Source organism: Monomorium pharaonis, chromosome 3 (genome assembly GCF_013373865.1).
Source record: "Monomorium pharaonis isolate MP-MQ-018 chromosome 3, ASM1337386v2, whole genome shotgun sequence".
NCBI lineage: Eukaryota > Metazoa > Arthropoda > Insecta > Hymenoptera > Formicidae > Monomorium > Monomorium pharaonis.
Window position 1 is genome coordinate 26576389 of NC_050469.1, and position 18081 is coordinate 26594469.

General features: G+C 35.1%; 1 protein-coding gene across 5 annotated transcripts in view; it reads right to left on the bottom strand.

Annotated features, from left to right (window-relative positions):
• The window catches only part of LOC105840044 (regulating synaptic membrane exocytosis protein 2), a 162922-nt gene that overhangs the window by 104990 nt on the left and 39851 nt on the right, over positions 1–18081 (bottom strand). For all 5 annotated transcript variants that reach the window (XR_003625753.2, XM_012686769.3, XM_012686768.3 and 2 more), the window contains exons 2-3: positions 17477–17817; positions 1156–1267 (exon numbers count right to left, since the gene is read on the bottom strand). Coding sequence is in view for 4 of the 5 variants with exons in the window: in XM_012686769.3 (XP_012542223.1) it covers positions 1156–1267; positions 17477–17512 (148 nt within the window). In the remaining variant the exon portion in view is untranslated. The remainder of the gene's footprint in view (positions 1–1155; positions 1268–17476; positions 17818–18081) is intronic.

Here is an 18081-nt window from a genome sequence, read left to right on the forward strand (position 1 = left end):
CTTGGGGGAAAAAGGAGAAGAACTACAAGCCCATTCCGCCAAAACTGGCCGACAAAAGCTTTCGATGAATCGACGCGCATAACAATATATCCCACGCTGATAAATTACGGCGTGTGACGTTTCTTCAACTCGCCGAGGGGCGCATAAATCAAAATAGACAGCATTGTATCGGGACAACCGTCGTCGGCGTGGTACGGCGGCGCGGGCGCGGCGTGACGGTTGCGTGTACGGCCGCGCAGGTGCGTCGGGGCCATTACTGCGGCTGCCGCGAGCGCCCTGCGTCCGTGGTGCAGCATTCGTCTTTAATATTTCTGCCGCAGCGGCAGCGGTGTACGTGGCGCTTTCGGTCGTACATCGTGGAAAATGAGAGGAAAAGGAAAATGCTTCTATGATGAAAAGCGCGGAAACGCCCTTGCCCGCGCGGACTGTCCTCGACCCCCATTGGCCTCCCCGCGCTATACACGTTAACCTCCCCCTCCTCTCTCCTCCTCCTCCCGCGTGCTTTCACCCTCCAATGCAGCGCCGCTATAATTGGGCAAACACGGGCTGATATTTATGCAAGTGTTACGGTCCGACACGAAATACTGTTTGCCCGTGTTACGCACAAATACAAATTCGAGTGATTTCGAGCGAGAGGGATTGTCGTGAAATAAAAAATGCTCGCGAAAACGGAATCATTCTCCAGAGCAGATGCTTGGATTCTACAGTCAGGTCAGGTACCAACGGTGAGGAAAACTGCATGAATGAATTTGAAGTGACGTGGCAAGAAATTACGGGAGAGAAATAGGACAGGAAGAGATGGTACAATTCCGATTGTACGACGTTCAAACGCGTTTTACGATTTGCACTAACAGTGACCTGGTCGTTGATGTTAATTGGAGAGTACGCATAAAGTATGTAAAGTAAATTAAAGCTTCTTTGAAATGGACTTTGAAAGATACAAGATGAGATATGGGAAAGCATAGAAGAGGAATTGGTCTTTTGATGGCAGTTTAGAGTAATGTTTCACTGCGAAATTTTCTCTCGTACATAATTTTATAATTGAGACATAGGGAAAGTTAATATTAAATGAATGGAAATGAAATTGGTTGTATTATAATAATCGTGTGCGGTTTAATGCGAACATTAAGAGCTAAGGTAAGCAACGAGACCTACCGTTTCCCGCCGTTATGATGTTTCCCAGCTGCAATAACTTGCTTAAAGTTTTTCCACCTTCCTCCGGCGTGACTGGACCTGATGCACCGGTTTCCTGTTGCGTCATTCCCATCTGTAACATAAACAATATTTTAATGCTCATTTGAAACGTGATTGCTATACATACATCTTAAGTCAAAACACGAATTATCCTTCTTATTGCGAGTTTTTATTAGTATTTTTGTTAACCTGTTTTGTCAATCATTTTTATTGATTACAAATTGATTACACACACTTTTATGATTAGAAATTTAAACTGACATATTTAGATTTTTATCTTGAAAAGAAAACATTTTTTAAAATGTTTGAGCTGAAAGTTGTACGATCTGATTATGAAAGAAAGAGAATGAATAATGATAAAATCAATTTTCGAAAAAATCAGTTTTTCATAATTATTTGTAAGTTGTCATTTTTTAAAAATAAAACTATATAATTTTTTAATATATTCTTATATGAAAGAACGAAGGTAGAGTCGTCGAAAAACCAATAGTTCATATTAATAGAGGTATTTTTATTCTAATATATTTTGGCATAAAATATAAAATATATTGCAAACTTTTAATTTGTATACACGTGTGTGATTGTGTATACGCGAAATGTAATTTAATAGTTACATATTTTAATACTTGTATACAAAATAATAAAGTAAATTGACGTACAAAATAATTATTTTTTACAATATGTAATTATATACTTTGTAAAATGTAAAATTTCGAAAAACAACTGTGTTTTGTTTGCACTAACTGATTTATCTCATTCTATACATAAAAGTGTTAAGGTACAGTCACCAAAAATGTAATTGCTTAGAAATATTTTGTATTTTATGTCGAAATATGCTAGAATAAAAATATCTCATAAACTATTAATTTTTTAATAACTCTACTTTATCATTTTTAGAAGATTTATATTTAAAAAACATATAATTCTGTTTAAGAAAGTAGCGATGACCTAAATATGATCTCTCATCAATAATGTCTATATTATTTTTTAATTTGCAAATAATTGAACGGTTTTTTTTCTTATGTCAATTCAAAGGAAGTATAATTTAAAAATAAAATTTAAAAGAAAGTATAATTAATAGATCAGAATTAAATATGCCCGTCAATGTTACCGATAACACGCTAATAATAAGACACGATATACATATAAGCGTGAAACGACCTAATTCGTAATCCGATCCTCATCTGCTTGAATAACCTTGACCCGACAAACGTAAATATTAATTAACATCTAACTCATAGATCTCTCGCAGATCATGTCTCAACTCTGATGTCCTCGAATTCTGTTAACGTGATTACGCAAGGAGAAATGTTAAGAGACACTCAGAGGATTTAAATATCTTCCGTCATAAACGAAAATGTATTGAAATTGAGACTTTATTTTTATACATTTTTACACATACGAGTTTTATCATGACGCTACAATACTTCACAAAATTGTCGTTGTGGCTTTGAACAACCTGCAAACTTCGGAGATTTTAATCAAGGATCATCGTAATTCCCTCAAATCCCTCGACGGAATGATAAGAACTTTCAGTCTACGTATGCATTACTTTATACAAAATTCATGAACAAGTTAGTGACGAGTCAAAACTTCATTTTATCGTTTCGATAATTTAAGTTCTAGAAATTGTAACATTTTTGGGGGAATATATCTAATTTATATGATAAATTGTAATTTTATTTATAATTTATTACAAAATTAAATGAGACTTAAAGCCTTCCGATAAATACAAGATCACAATAATTTTGCAACGATTAAATTAATAATTATTAAATTATTAAGAATGTCTGAAGTGCTTTTTAAATTTTTATAAGAAATTAAAACAATAATATTTATTTTATTACCAAAAAGATATTGTTAATTTATATTTTGAATTATTTAATAGAGTTCACGTTATATCAATGAAAACTTCAACGATAATTTATTAATAATTCTTTTGGCGTTGTTATCGTTATCAAGGCAGAATGAACATAATAAATTATACAACATAAAATATAATCAAGCGACATAATTTTGGTACATAATCCAGTGAATTTTATTTTTTATCGAGAATATCGAAAAAAGTTGCGTTTTATATTCTAAAATAAAATATGCTATACTAAAATAAAATATCGTAGATCAAATCCAAGGATACCGCATGAACCGGCAAAATTCAATTTCTTTTCTCCTTCTTCCGAAAATGAGAACAATGGTTATTTCTTCCGAAGGACTTCTATTCCTTCGCGAACGTCAACGTTCTCCTTCGATCATGTCGCGGTGACCTTTGAAGTAGGACGATAGTAAATATCTTTACAGGTACACAAGTGAGTTCATGCGAAAGCCAATTTCGTAATCGAGATGTAAATTGCACCGTATCTGGCCGATTGCCAGCTCTCTCTCTCTCTCTCTCTCTCTCTATCTTATATCGAACTTCGCTTTCTACTTGTGATGCTTTCAGTGCCACAAGCTCTTCTTGTCCGAAGTACTCATCGCTCTCTCGTTCACTCTACCCTGCACGTGCAAACACACTTTCCTTATACCTCGGCTATATTATTCGGCACGTTGAGCGTGGCATAATGCAAGCTCCGTTCGTGAAACGATTTCAGCGGTCGGAAACAGCCGTTGGGACACCGCCGTGATTTGATCTAGGTTGCCCCTGATGAAATGCGGCAGCGCGAATATACATATACACATACACCGAGAATATTAAATGTGTGGCAAACCACGGCAGACCGCTCCATCCTCGTTTCTGCCTGCGCGTGTCATTTCACTGATCAGCGCAGCCTTTGCACACGTATAGCCTTTATGTCGTTATTAAGTTCGACGTGCGTTTGATTTGCAACGCGTATAATTTGCAATAACTACCCGCGTTGATCTCGCGGTAGCGAAATAACTGTCGCACCGCTACAAATGAATTCTTTGTTTGAACTATGGCTCGGAATATTTCAATTTGCAAATAGAGAGGAATTCTGAATATAGATAATATGTTCACACTTCGGATATATTTTAATTAATCACGGCTACACGGCTGTGCAAAAATCCATTCTTAAAATACATTGGATTGATCCCCGCGTGACTTTCGCCCTTTGGATTCTACATCGTGTGTTTGCTATGATCACACATGAATTGCAAATCTTGCGAAAGTAGAAACAACAATGCGCATGCAATAGTTGCAATTGACTGCATATATCGCGATACTACGAACACGATTCCATCGGAAAGTTTAACCTATATATGTCTTTTGCACTGTTGAAATCTTATTGTTATTGATTATTGCGAATTGCGCAATAAATTGCGATAAGAGACGTATCGATGTATTCGGTTTTCTAACAGCTCGCGCTGTTAATTGCGCTGATTCATAAGCACATGTAGCGAGGAGCGATATATTCTCGCGTTCCAAAATTTATGTATCAGAAATTCTCGACATTTACATTTCTCCGTGATGGGAGTTGTCGAACAGCGACCGCGTTACCGATAACACGATGTCGCATTTGCAAACGTTATGACGCGCATAACTGAAGTTCTGCGTTCGAACGTTGCGCCGTCTATGTAGCTGAAGCTAGCAGCCAAAGGCAGCAGCCAAACGTCGAGCGGCCAGGGCCAAACGCCATATAGGCGTTTCCAGGGGGCACCATTCAATCAAACGTTAAAAATTCCCTGGTTATGAGATTTTTAAGAAACTTTGAAAAATTTGCAGAGTTTAGTCATTATAATACATATAATAATCGATTATTTGCGACAAGAGTTGTAATTTACTAATTGTTATAAATTTTTTTAACTAATTTTTATCGTTTTCCGCGCCTCGCGCCTAAACGTAAAATACGATTTCCTCCAAATTTGGTTGGAAATATCTTGTCCTAACGCACAATCGACTGATCGATCATTCGCGAGAGGACGTGCAAATTCCTAATTGTTATAAACATTTGAAAAATTGATTTTTATCGTTTTTTGCGCCTCACGTCTAAACGCAATATACGATTTCCACCAAATTTGGCTGGAAATATCTTGTTCTAATGCACAATCGACTGATCGATCATTCGCGAGAGGACGTGCAAATTCCTAATTGTTATAAACATTTGAAAAATTAATTTTTATTGTTTTTTGCGCCTTACGCCTAAATGCAATATACGATTTCCACCAAATTTGGCTGGAAATATCTTGTCCTAACGCACAATCGACTGATCGATCATTCGCGAGAGGACGTGCATTTTCCTAATTGTTATAAATATTTAAAAAATTAATTTCTATCGTTTTTTGCGCCTCACGCTTAAACGCTGAATACGATTTCCTTCAAATTTGGCTGAAAATATCTTTCCGTAACGCACAATCGATTGATCGATCATTCACGGGAGGACGTGCATTTTCCTAATTGTTATAAATATTTTTTTAATTAATTTTTATCGTTTGGAGCCGTGAAACCGTTACGTTCTCGTCGTCGGCTTTGGGTGCAGCCAAAAGCGGTAATGTACTTTGCAGAAAGAATCGCTGCATTATTCTGGTAATCAACTGTTTTGCAAAAATGCATTTTCATAAAAATTTCTCATATACGGTTAATTAAGTTGTTTTAGACTTCAAAAAATATTTTCGTAGAAATTTGAAGACAGCGTTCCTTGTATTTATATGACAAACGTAATTAACAATCTAAAAAATCACTAAACAATTAATAACGATCGCAAATGAAAATCTTATAACCAGGGAATTTTTAACGTTTAATTGAATGGTGTCCCCTGGAACGCCTATGTAACGTTCGGCCCTGGCTGCTCGGCGTTTGGCTGCTGCCTTTGGCTGCTTGCTTCAGCTACATGCGCCGTCTCGCATGTAGTCAACACATCATCTACTAGATAGATTTATTTAACCTTCAATATGCCTTAGGACCTGAACACACAAAATGCATAGCGTACCGTATAAAACAGCTAAACTCAGCAATGAGTATCCAACAATAAAATTTTCATATTAATTTACATAAGATTTTTGTTGGTCTAGCAATCTCGTGCTATGTTATACTATGCATTTTATGCATCACAGTCCCTTAGGACTCGATCAGAATGCATAGTGTAGCATAACGTAAGACCGCTAAATCAATGATTCAGCATCCAGTATAAAATCGTCATATTGATTTACAAGAGAGATGGTCTTATTTTACGTTTATGCTGTACTATGCATTTTGTGTTTATGATGAAAAAAGGTCATGGGTTTTGTAGAACAGTGTGTATTATGTGAGAGAAAAGTTGTCTTCAATTTACTTTGTCTCGAAAATGAAAAATCATACCGAAATGAACCAAAGAATATTTTAAATCTAAAAGCTAATACTTTCGCATTGTGTTTGTACCTTTATCCTGCTACTATCCAGCGCTGGAAAAGAATGTAACACGGAACTATAGAAAACTCGCGTGGGTTCTCGTAAATTTCAACATCCGGCCTTTTATAAGTATTATCACTCTTGTGATAAATAATCACATGTAGCGAGCCATTTTGCTTAATATTTCTGTAGACATAGAACATTTCTCACTGGCACGATAACTCTTTTTTACTCTCACATTTTCAGAGATATTTCTTTTTAACTTTAAAATTAAAACGTGCTACATTTTTTACTTTACGATCGAGAAATCTTGTTATTGTTTATATCCTTGTTGTATGATACATTTTTTTACAAATATAATATTTTCAATACAATGCTAAATTTATAAACAGTACATTAATACTGAGTATCAAATTTTGAAACTTAAAATTTAAAACTCAACAAGGTGTTTCTAGTAGGGTAACGGAAAATGTTATCCTTTTTAAACAATTTCATCATCCTTTAATTTTTAATTTGAAAAAGATGCCAAGAAAATTTTAAGAATTTTTATGATATTGTAACATCAGCAAAATTTTTAAAATTTTGCCAATGTTTTTTAAAAGTGTGAATTTTTATGTTTAAAATTCTCTTTGATTCGTTTTGGTGTGCTTTTTTATTTTCAAAATATACCTGACTTTTTACCATGTTATACACACCGTATGATAAAACCTTTGATCTTTTTTGCATCACGAGTAAATGTCATTTTTATTGTACCTTTTTAATGTACTATCATAGCACCATTTTGAGAAAAATGGCGTCAAAGAAGTCAACAACTTTCAAAAGCGTTGCTTTTTTCTAATTAGGATAGATTTAGACAAAATTACATGAGAAATAACATTAATACTTGTGATGCAAAAAAAGTTAAATCTTCAAATTATTTTTAATTATTTCAATATATTTTTAAAAACGAAAAGTGCTATCGAAATGAATCGAACTTTAGTAACCAAAGTTGATTTTTTCGCGTAGAAAAAACTAAATTCAGAAAAATTTGTTACCGTTGCTGCAATATCGAAATCCTTAAAATCTATTGTCTTTTGTATTTTGATGCCATTTTTTTCAAAATCTATGAGTGACGAAACTTTTTAAATTTTGTATTCTTTTTTAACAACTAGATAGCACATAGGAATCGCCATACAGTGTTGAGAAACAAAAACCCTAGGTTTATTTTTTTAAGCAGAATAAAATTTAAAATGAAACATGTATACGTTTGAAATTAGCAAAAGCAAAAAGGGAATTTCTAGTGCAATTTAGTGCAAAAAAGATCTCCTCTGCCTTAGTGTAAATTATGTTTAAAATTTTGCTGAGCGAAATATTAATATTTTCTTTAGTTTAAGAATGTTATTTGCGCATAGCCTCTAAGCGTGTAACATGCAGTTAGACGCAACAGTCGGCGCTCTAATGGACGGTCACGATTCGCATCTGTGCATATAGCGTGTAATTTATGACATCGGGAGAAATATAATCTTATGATAGATGAAAATGGCCATGTGCCCATGTTTGCGTAGACACTCACGGAAATCCACGCATCCACATTCGCTTCCTGACTTATTGGTCACTACAGTTGTGATAAATAACCGTATTAAGTTGAGAGCATGCGAAAGGAAAATCCGCAATGAGAGTGAATAAAAAAAGAGAATTACGCCGTGTAGCGAAAATTAAATTTTGTCGTAGCTGGCTAGTTCAAATTGGAGTTAATTAAACATGTATTCACACGTGGAAGTTGCGCTAACGCCGACGTTTATTAGAAATAAAAGCGAGCGCTTTACTAAAAGTATATCCAGTTTTGTTGTGAATCAATAAATCGTATGTATATATTAATTACAAAATATCAATTTGAAATTATGTCAAGTTGCAACTATAAAGTTTTTCTTCAATCAATTAAAAAATTTAAGCTTTTATATCGAATATTTAATATTAAACAATAGTACAAATGTCTTTATTGCATTTTTTGTCGAGCCCTATAATGTGTAGAGGCGTAAGACTTAACAATCTTTAATTATAAGAAACTACTTTTGTTACGTGATAATCTCTTTAATGGAATTTTTTAATATAATAGTTACATCCTATTGTTTATATATATTAAATGAAAATCGTATAAAAGTTCATAAAATACGATATGTGAAAGCATAAGCTTTTTACGATTGTGTTAATAATATTGGATCATAGAAAGCTAGGATCAGAAAAACGTTGGAATAAAAAAAAAAAAAATGGTGATATAAACATGCCCCCAAATATATTTTCCATGCCAGAATAACACGACCTATCGAATGACGAATGATGTCCGTTCCATTGAAAAAGGGGATTTCTCGTATGGATTACACATAGCATTGAACAGGCGCTTTCTTCGATTTATCGAAAATCTTTCCTATGTATTCAAAGAGCTACGGTTCTATGAAATTGTTTCCTCCGTTCCGATAAGATAGGCAAAAAACTCGGCCCGGCCGGATGTACGCATGAGTATTTCCCGGTACGCTTATATTTCACGAATACACCAGAAAAAAGATCTTTAATTCTGAACCACCGAATGACGGATTATCTACGTCATATTCCCCGCGGCATATTTTTCGAAGCTGAAATGAGAAGTCGTGGAGCTTTTTAAAATTAACTTTTAAAATTAAAAGTCATAAGTTTAGGAATGATATTACACGCCTTAATTATGTTATGTCGAGGGTTCGGCGCTAACGGGCGAAGTTTTTAGGTTCGTAATAGCGAAAGTCGACGTTCTTTCACTGGCACTACGCCTTTATCGCTATTTTTACGCGAAGGATACCATTAAATGTTCCCCGTCTAGCATAATAGTGCAATGTTTCCTGACTTGAAGTTTCTTGAACGGGAATTTTTCTTGGAAGTACAACTTTTTTATAGGCGAGCTAAGTAACTAATCATACCGTAAGCAAAAAGGTTAATTTAAAATGGAAACTATAATGAGTGATATAGTATAATACTCTTTATCACGCTTTTACTAAATAGAATAATAGTAAAAAATAAAATCGTTACTTAATTAATTAAAAAATTTTAGGACTACAAAAATGCTGGAAGTAGGTTAATAAAAACTTTATTCTTCCTATATTTTTTGTTGGCACTCAACAACAACGGTTCAGAGTAACGCGAGAAAAACTCGAGAGGTAAAATTTAGACTGTAGTTAGACGTTTTTTTTTCCAAAAAATTAATTCGGTAAATTATTTACGGTGAATAAATATCTTAAATTTTCCACGTCGTCTCTCGCCGCGAAGTCTTTATTTACTCTTGAATTTACTTCGTGTAATTGACAACATTCTAAGAATGCAAATATAATTTGCATAGAAAAGGAAAACAATTTAATTTATATTAATATTATAGCATAAGTAATAACGTATTGTGAAAGGAACACCCACAGAAAAAAATTCTGGACTTAATGCTATTACTCCTTTATCTATCATATAAAATAGGATCGATATAGCGCCAATCATATTTATTATCAAAGAAGGAATATTTTATTCCTAAATGGAAAGTTCTTAAATCTAGAATAAAAAGACTTTTGATGCTATCTTATTAATTTTCTTAGAATGATTGAATTTAATGCAATCTTATGATATTCTATATTTAAGAATGGACCGATCCGAAGATAGAAATTTCTGATTTAATCTTAATCTTGCTTTATTTTTACACTACATGAGGTTGTAATAAGATTAAATGCCAAGAATATTTTTTTGCCTTGGTATCAGAAATCCTTTCTGAGAGGGAAGACATACTACTAAATATCGGCAGATGCTATCAAAATAATTTGAAGATTATACCGCTAGAAAATATTATACGCGTGACATTTTGTGTAAGTGTGCCGAGCTATATTAACAAGCCGATAATTTTCTATTCATACAGAGGACTAATTCTATCGACAACTAACGATCAAACGACAAATTAATTAACAGCTGAATGAGTCGCAGGAACAAAGGTAGTAGCATGTAAACGTGTTAATGACGCGAGCAATTGCACGTCACCGTCGGGCTTTTAAGCTACCTTTGACACCTGTCGACTTTATGGCGTCGGGAGCCTCGTAAAGCTACGACGTAATCGTTGCCGAGCGTGCACTTTCCAGTAGCGAAACGCTCTCGCGATCTTCTGATTTAGTTATAATAATTTGGGCCTTTAAATGTCAGAACGTGTTTGCCGCTCAATATCGCGTTGATGAAGCTACATGCTAAAGCGGAACGGATCGATTTTTATGCACTCCATAAAGAAATGCGTAGGAGTAAAGAGCATGTGCAAGTCGTACATAAAACAGCCCTCCCTTTTTTTTCTATCCAGATATGAAGTACTCCTTTGAGCCGTTTTTTTTTTTTTGGAGAAGAAGTTGGTCCGCCATGACCTACTTCGACGAGGAGCCGTTAATATCACAAAGTGCGCACGCTTGAATTGAAATACGCGGGTTGCAAAAATGCAAATGACGAATTTTTCACTTTTCTTTTTTGGATTGTTCTTGTCGCACGTGGCGCGAATTAATTCCGTCTCAGCATTCTTTCGCGCACTCGATCGCTCACGCGGCGTGACGATAATTCATTCATTGGAAAGCGATCGACCGGTGATGATTTGATAAAATTTTGCGTTTTCTCGATGGTCACAATATGTTGAATTGCGTGTTAAAACGCGACGTGACACATCACCTTTCACGCGATAGGTCCATTCCGACGCATGTTTATAGAGAAACATGTAATACGGATAATTGAATCTTTAGCAAATTAGAGGGAAAGGTCAGATCTCTTCCCTGTTTCCTACTCGACGTAAGAGAAGTGACCGTTAATGAAATTGCACGTTGAACTCCAGTAATCGCACGATGGCGCCGAAATGAAAGGGTTTGGGTGCGTTTTAGAATTTACCATACGACAAACACATAGATTCAGCAATGGCTATCTTTACGCAGCGTAAATGGTCTGTAAAAGATGTTCCCCGATGAAACTATACTTAGGAAAATGCGTTTCAGTAAGAGGATATTATTCTGGAAAAACAATTCTCGATAGAGCATAGTCCTAGATCAAAAATAACAACATTAGAGACCAGGCAAATACAATAATTAATCTGATTAATTTCGAAATAACCCAAGCGCTCTAAGATCATTGTCAAGTCCTCAAAATACTTCATAATTCATCGCAAGCTATTTCCTATTGCACGTATAAAAAAAACTTAACAAGAAGTGATTTATTGAACATCTAACAAATAATTATATAATCAAAACGATAATAATTCTTTGCAAGATTGTAAGGCTGTAATTAACTAAAGATGTCTTTAATTATATACATTATTAAATTTAGTAATAATTAACGCGTACATGTAAATGATTTATTCCAAGACAAAATGCGCAGGCGCGTGTGTTACGTATAAACAGTATAATAATTTATACACACAACAAGAACAGTTTGTCAATAGAAAATATGGAGTGTATTCGGAAACAAACGAGCCGCCGCGCCGCAGAGAAATAAGCGGAATGGAATAAGAAAGCGTCGTGGCAGCAACAACTATGTTACTGGCGGAGTTTACTGCAGCACTTACAATAATATGTAGCGATACATTTCCATCAGGAAACTGCGCGCTAAGGCGTATAGGATCGCAACCGAAAAGCCGCCTGATGCGTGGGTGCAGCACGCATTTTCTATACAATTTCTACGACGAATAGAAGGTGGAGAATCGCGCCAGATTCGACCTTTCGAGTCTCGTTCTCAAGTTTCCTAGAGTTTCTCACTTTTGCGTATTAAGTGCGAACAGCCCACGACGGAGGAAGCGCGCGTCAGCGAAAAATTTTGTCGGGGCTGCTTTTGCGTCACGGGGGATCGGTTGCTTCGCGTGTACCATTTATGGTTTTTTTTTTATATTTTTATTTTTACCTCAAAAAACTAAGCCTTTTCTTCTTTTCGCAACGCTGGGAATGACAAACTTTTGCGAATTCCAGTCATTAGCACTGATACAGTTTTATGACGAAAGTTTGTTAATAAAAGTTTGCTTATGGTATCGCGCGGGGGCGAGGGAGAGGGGCGCAAGGCAGGGACGAGGGTGACGATGATTTAGCAGAACCGGATTTCATGCCTCCGCTATGGAGATGAGAGGTGCAGGAAAAGTTGAAAATTCTCCGGTCCCATAAGAGGATGAAAATGAAGATGACTGGCGGAGCACGTCCTTAATGAGATTACGCGTCATTTTGCCGCGCCGTGATGTGTGCGCCTGGCACTTTGCAATGAAATTTTGGATGAAGTCGTGAAATTGCGAGCAATTGAAAAGGAGCACGCTGGTAAAACGATATAATGAAAGGTGAAGTGCGATATTCTAAATGCAGATTTGCCGGATTTATCATATTTTAAGACTGAAGTTTCAATCCAATATGTTTTTATTTTGAATATTTTATTTTTAATACGCGCTTTTTTTGTTCCTGTAACGACTACCCTGTACAATCTTATGAATAAAATTTAATTTAAATTAAAATTAATAATTTAAAGATTAAATTTTATTCATAAGGTTACTTCAAATATACGAAGTTTAATATTTACTATATGTTATTCGTGATGTATATAACACGGAAAATGTCAAAATAATATTTTTATTACCGAATCATTGAAAATTTACAGTTTGTCTGCGCGAAAGGAATACCAAATCATATGCTGTCGCATTTCACTCGTTGCGCATTAGCAATTGATCTCTTCGCGAGCCTGATTTATGTATATATAATATTTATGGCTAGTATCTCCACGCACGTTATGAATATTAACACTCAATGAAATATATATGAAGTCTGTCTGGTCTTCGACGTAATCTGAGTGGCGCCCGATTCTTACGTTGACGATGAAAGTAACTCGGCGGAAAGAATTGCTGACATTGCGACACTGTAAAAAGCAAACCTTTCCCTGCTGTACCACGATCGACCTTTAAGGCCATTGTCGAATATTGAGACCATCGAGAGAGCAAATAAATAAGCTTTACGCCGTGGACTCGATAAATTTCGAAACGACTGCTCAATAGACACAGCCCGATATCTTCCACACAATAGCTCGGTTGGAACATTCGCGCGAGGTGAAAAAAGAAAAAAACAACCGTACTTAAAGAAGGACGGTTTAACACACGATGCTTTTCAATATCTCAGCAGAGTGCGAATATGTCGAAGGTTTCTTGAAAAGATTAGAAAATATAACTATGAAAAAAATGGATCGCGTCAAACTTGTATAGAATGCAGGGATTCATATGTGCGTACATAAAATGCGTCTATAAAAAGGTAAAATGTATTATATTATTATTATTTTTTTAATGCATCTTTTTTTTAATTTTTTAATCATAAAAGATAGAGCGTATACACATATCAATTATGAAAAATAATTTACATTTTTTGGACATGTATTAAGATTGCAAGCAGTTTGTTGAGTATTTTAAAACATAGAATAATTTAACAATGTTGCAAATCGATGTTGTTTAAAAAAATATATTACTGCGAATATAATAACATTAACAAAGTGCCTTTACGGTAGAATTTAGCCTGATGTAATTCCAGAAAATAGAACATGTAAAAATAAAATAGCATGCACGCTAGAAAGAAACAGAAAGAGGGAAACAAGCAGACACAGGCAGATGGCGTGAAAACAAAAAATAAATAAGAACAAATTTGCGTGTCAAATGTTTAAATAAAAATAGAATTATAATATTTAAGCAATCAGCATTGACTGGGATCTGTGAAGCTGGTACATTTTATTGATATTAAAAAAATAATTATGTACAGTTCTAGTAGCACTTTTTATAGATCTCGAATTCTTTATAAAAATAAAAAGAGTTCTGCAATTCTTATATTAAAAAAATAAAAATGAAAAAGTACAAGAAAGCAATATCATTTTTAATACCAGTTCTAGATAATACTGCAGAGTTCTACCATTATGTGTAATAACAAACAAAAATTATAACGATTTCCTTTTCCTTTTTTTTCTACACTTTTAATATTAAACACGACACGACACTCGGATAAAAAGTATCGTGCTGAATATTTATGATAATTCTAGCGTCAATTCTCGGTAGTACTTACACAGTTCTACGCTTTGTAATCATTTTTAAATAGAGTTCCGGCGAGTAAACACTTTTTAATAATTTTTAAATGCCCAATATTAGCACGACACTCGAGTAAAAAGTATTGTACCAAATATTTATCACAGTTCTAGCGAGAGTTGAATGTAGAGCATAGAACTCTGCAAGAACTAGTGAGAACTTTCGCGAGAACTGCGAAATACTCAGCACGACACCCCTCGTGCTGATTTCGGGCATTAAAAAATTATTAAAAAACGTTTAATCGTCGGAAGTCTGTTTAAAAATGATTGCAAAGCATAGAAATATATGAAAACTACCGAGAATTGTCCCTATTATATATATTCAGTACGACACCTTTTGTCCAAATGCCGTGCCGTGTTTAATATTAAAAGTGTAAAAAAAAGAAATTATAAAAATTTTTTGTTATCACACAATGTAGAACTCTAGCAATACTATCTGGATTTGATATTAAAAATGATAATATTTATTGCTTTCTCGTACTTTATGGGGAAGGTGTCGTACTTTAGGAAGTTAGCACATTTTTTATTTTTATTTTTTTCATATAAGGACTGCAGAATTCTTTTTTATTTTTATAAAGAACTTAAGAACTATGGAAAGTGTTACTAAAACTGTAATTATTTTTTTGACATTAATAGAATATCGTGCCAGCTTTACAGGTCCCATTAACTGAAATTGAAGGCTCATAGTCATGAAACATCAAGACAAATATTCTTATTAATGTAAATAGATGTGTAAAAGCGAGAAGAAACAGCGGATATGATACCGCGGAAATTCCAAAGCTAATGTGAAATTGTGAATACAGAAGGCAAAGAGAGGACCGACGTACAAACATTGCCAGCGAAACCGGCTAGAAGAAAGAACGCCGCGTGTAAAAGCTTTCATCTCGCCGGGTCAACCCAGGCCGCCTTTGGAAAAGCGCGGACGTGGCGCAAAGAGATTTTTACACAAACAAACACACACACACACACACACACACACACACACAGAGAGAGAGAGAGAGAAGTGAGATGCACACGTAAAGAAACGCCGACTATGCACGATTAAGTTTATACACGAGAAGATCAAGGATGTAATCCTTGTGTCACGAATGTGCCACAATGACACGAATGTCGTGAGTGTGCCGACTTCTTCTTTCATTCAATTTGTCTTATAACAAATATCTAAAATATAAAAGCATATTAAACAATTAATAATTGCGACGATTTATCAAAAAGATGAAAACAAAAGAAGGTATTTATCGTTTCTGCATAGTTTTATATTTACTATGTTACGATTATTATAAAAAAATATAAAATTTCGAAAATAATTGATAAATTGATAATGTAGCTCCTGTCATATTTTGACGTCACATTTGAACATTCGCGATTATAACAGTGCAACAATATTAATTTTTAATATTGACAGATTTTAATATTTTATTTTAATTACATATATATTGTTGTGACGTCGTATATTGTAACATTATGACATTAAAATATGGGTTTTAATTGATTAAATTACATAACACGATTAATGTTAAATAAACAGTTTTCATTGATGAAGGAAATGGCAATATCATGTTAAAGGAAAAATTTACAATTCTAAAGTGACTTTCGTGAAGTCGTAATGACCGATTTGCACGAATAAAAGCTTTGCGTTGACATTGATCTCAGGACCGATCCTCCCGCCGTATCTATGTACCTAATCGCACGCGATCCCGGGTCTTAGGCGCAGGCCAGATCTGGCAGCATTTGGGATCGTCCATTCCGGATGCTCCGGGGATCGATGCCAACTGTTGAATATTCGATGCGCCGGGAGTATCCATGAGGATAAAACCGATCGTTAAATAACTGCCTGCGTACTCTGGGCACGATCTATCGATTACCGGGGGGAGGGGGGAGGGATTTCTATCTTGATTTGATTCATGCGGATCGCCGAGCAGCTCCCGCGACTCAGCTCCCATGATGTAATTACGAACATTTTAGCGTATAATTCGTATCTGCATGGTTTTACATTTCATTATGTCTAAAAATACTCGTTCGGAAATAGATGTGATTCTGTTCGCATTCCGATTGAGATATGAACGAAATATCATCAATGTATATCAAATGAAATTATTCAACGGTCCAATTCGTGACAATTAGTATTCTGCTTGAGTTTCATTGCAGATCCGTCTCTCTAATAGCATTGGAAGCAAAATTATTTTTTTATTTAAGCGTACGCACAACTTCGAATTCTTTTTCGACACGTTAAAACACTTGTAAGGATAAGTTGTAAAATAAGATGTAAAATAAGCTAACGCTGTCACAGCTAGCTTTTTGTCAAGCGGATTCTGCAGCTCTTTATCGTCAGTTTTTGTTCACAGTAGAGTGGTGACATGACCTCGATCGATCGTTGAAATCAAAATCGTCGCTTCAAAAGCACCGATATCACTTTTCGAATGTGCTTGCTGACACAATTTTCTCGCCATATATGTCGTCCAAAATTTTTTCACTGCTATTTCTTTGATTAAAAAAAAAACTAAAAATAAACGACGAAAATCAACTTTGTTGAAGTTTATCTAGAAACTAGGGTAAAACAATGAGTAAAAATTTTTCTGTGCGCACTAAGCAAATACTGAACAAGAAAAAAAAACATACCCATGTGAAAAAGGAGCACATGTGTAATTTTTTCAGTTATTACGCAAACTTAACCGTACGCGTACTTGAGTACAAGCTAATATTTTATATATTTATATCATGTTTGAAATTTAATCTGCAATTTTGACTAATTAAAATTGGTTTTTACATTATGCTGTTTAATAGAAGCAATGTATTGGGATTGAATAAACCACGTGAAAAAAATCACGCAATAGTTAAATATCGCTTTACATTTACTAAAAATGATCTGTTACAATCTCGAAACTCTATAACGAGTATATAAAACGCAGCACTTACCTTCTTCATGAAGGACATTACGTTGTTGCGCAACATCCTGACGACTCTGCTTCGATCCCGCTTATTCTTAATAGAGGAGACGGGGGATTTCTAAATCCCAGTTGCACCTCTCACGTCACTTCCTGGTGCTGAATTTCATGCATAAAGGCCCGTGCCTGCTATTGATTCGTAAGCGTCGATCTCACAACAGTTCCTTGATGTCTCTAGAACTGCAGAATCTTGATTGGTCTAAGATGGAGCCGTGATGCGGCTCGCCCTCCTGCCGCGAAAGCATCTCTTGTGACGGCCGTCATTCTTCAAAGCGACATGAGTGCTGTTCCGGTTCGTGCTGTCACGCGATTCTGAAAACCAAGTATCAACCAGTATTTAATTACGTGCGATTGAGGGGCACGGAGCAAAAGTGGGCCAAGTCCATCATTTATAACGTTCACTTTACATACGACTTATATATGACTTCATGCTTCAAATGAATTTGATAAATGGACTCGATCCACTTCTGCTTTGAATTACGAGGCTTGATCGTGATAATGGATTCAATGATCATCAAAGCCTGTCTCGTCGAGCGTGGCCTATACCCAACTGAAAATATTTCTGGTTTATTTCAA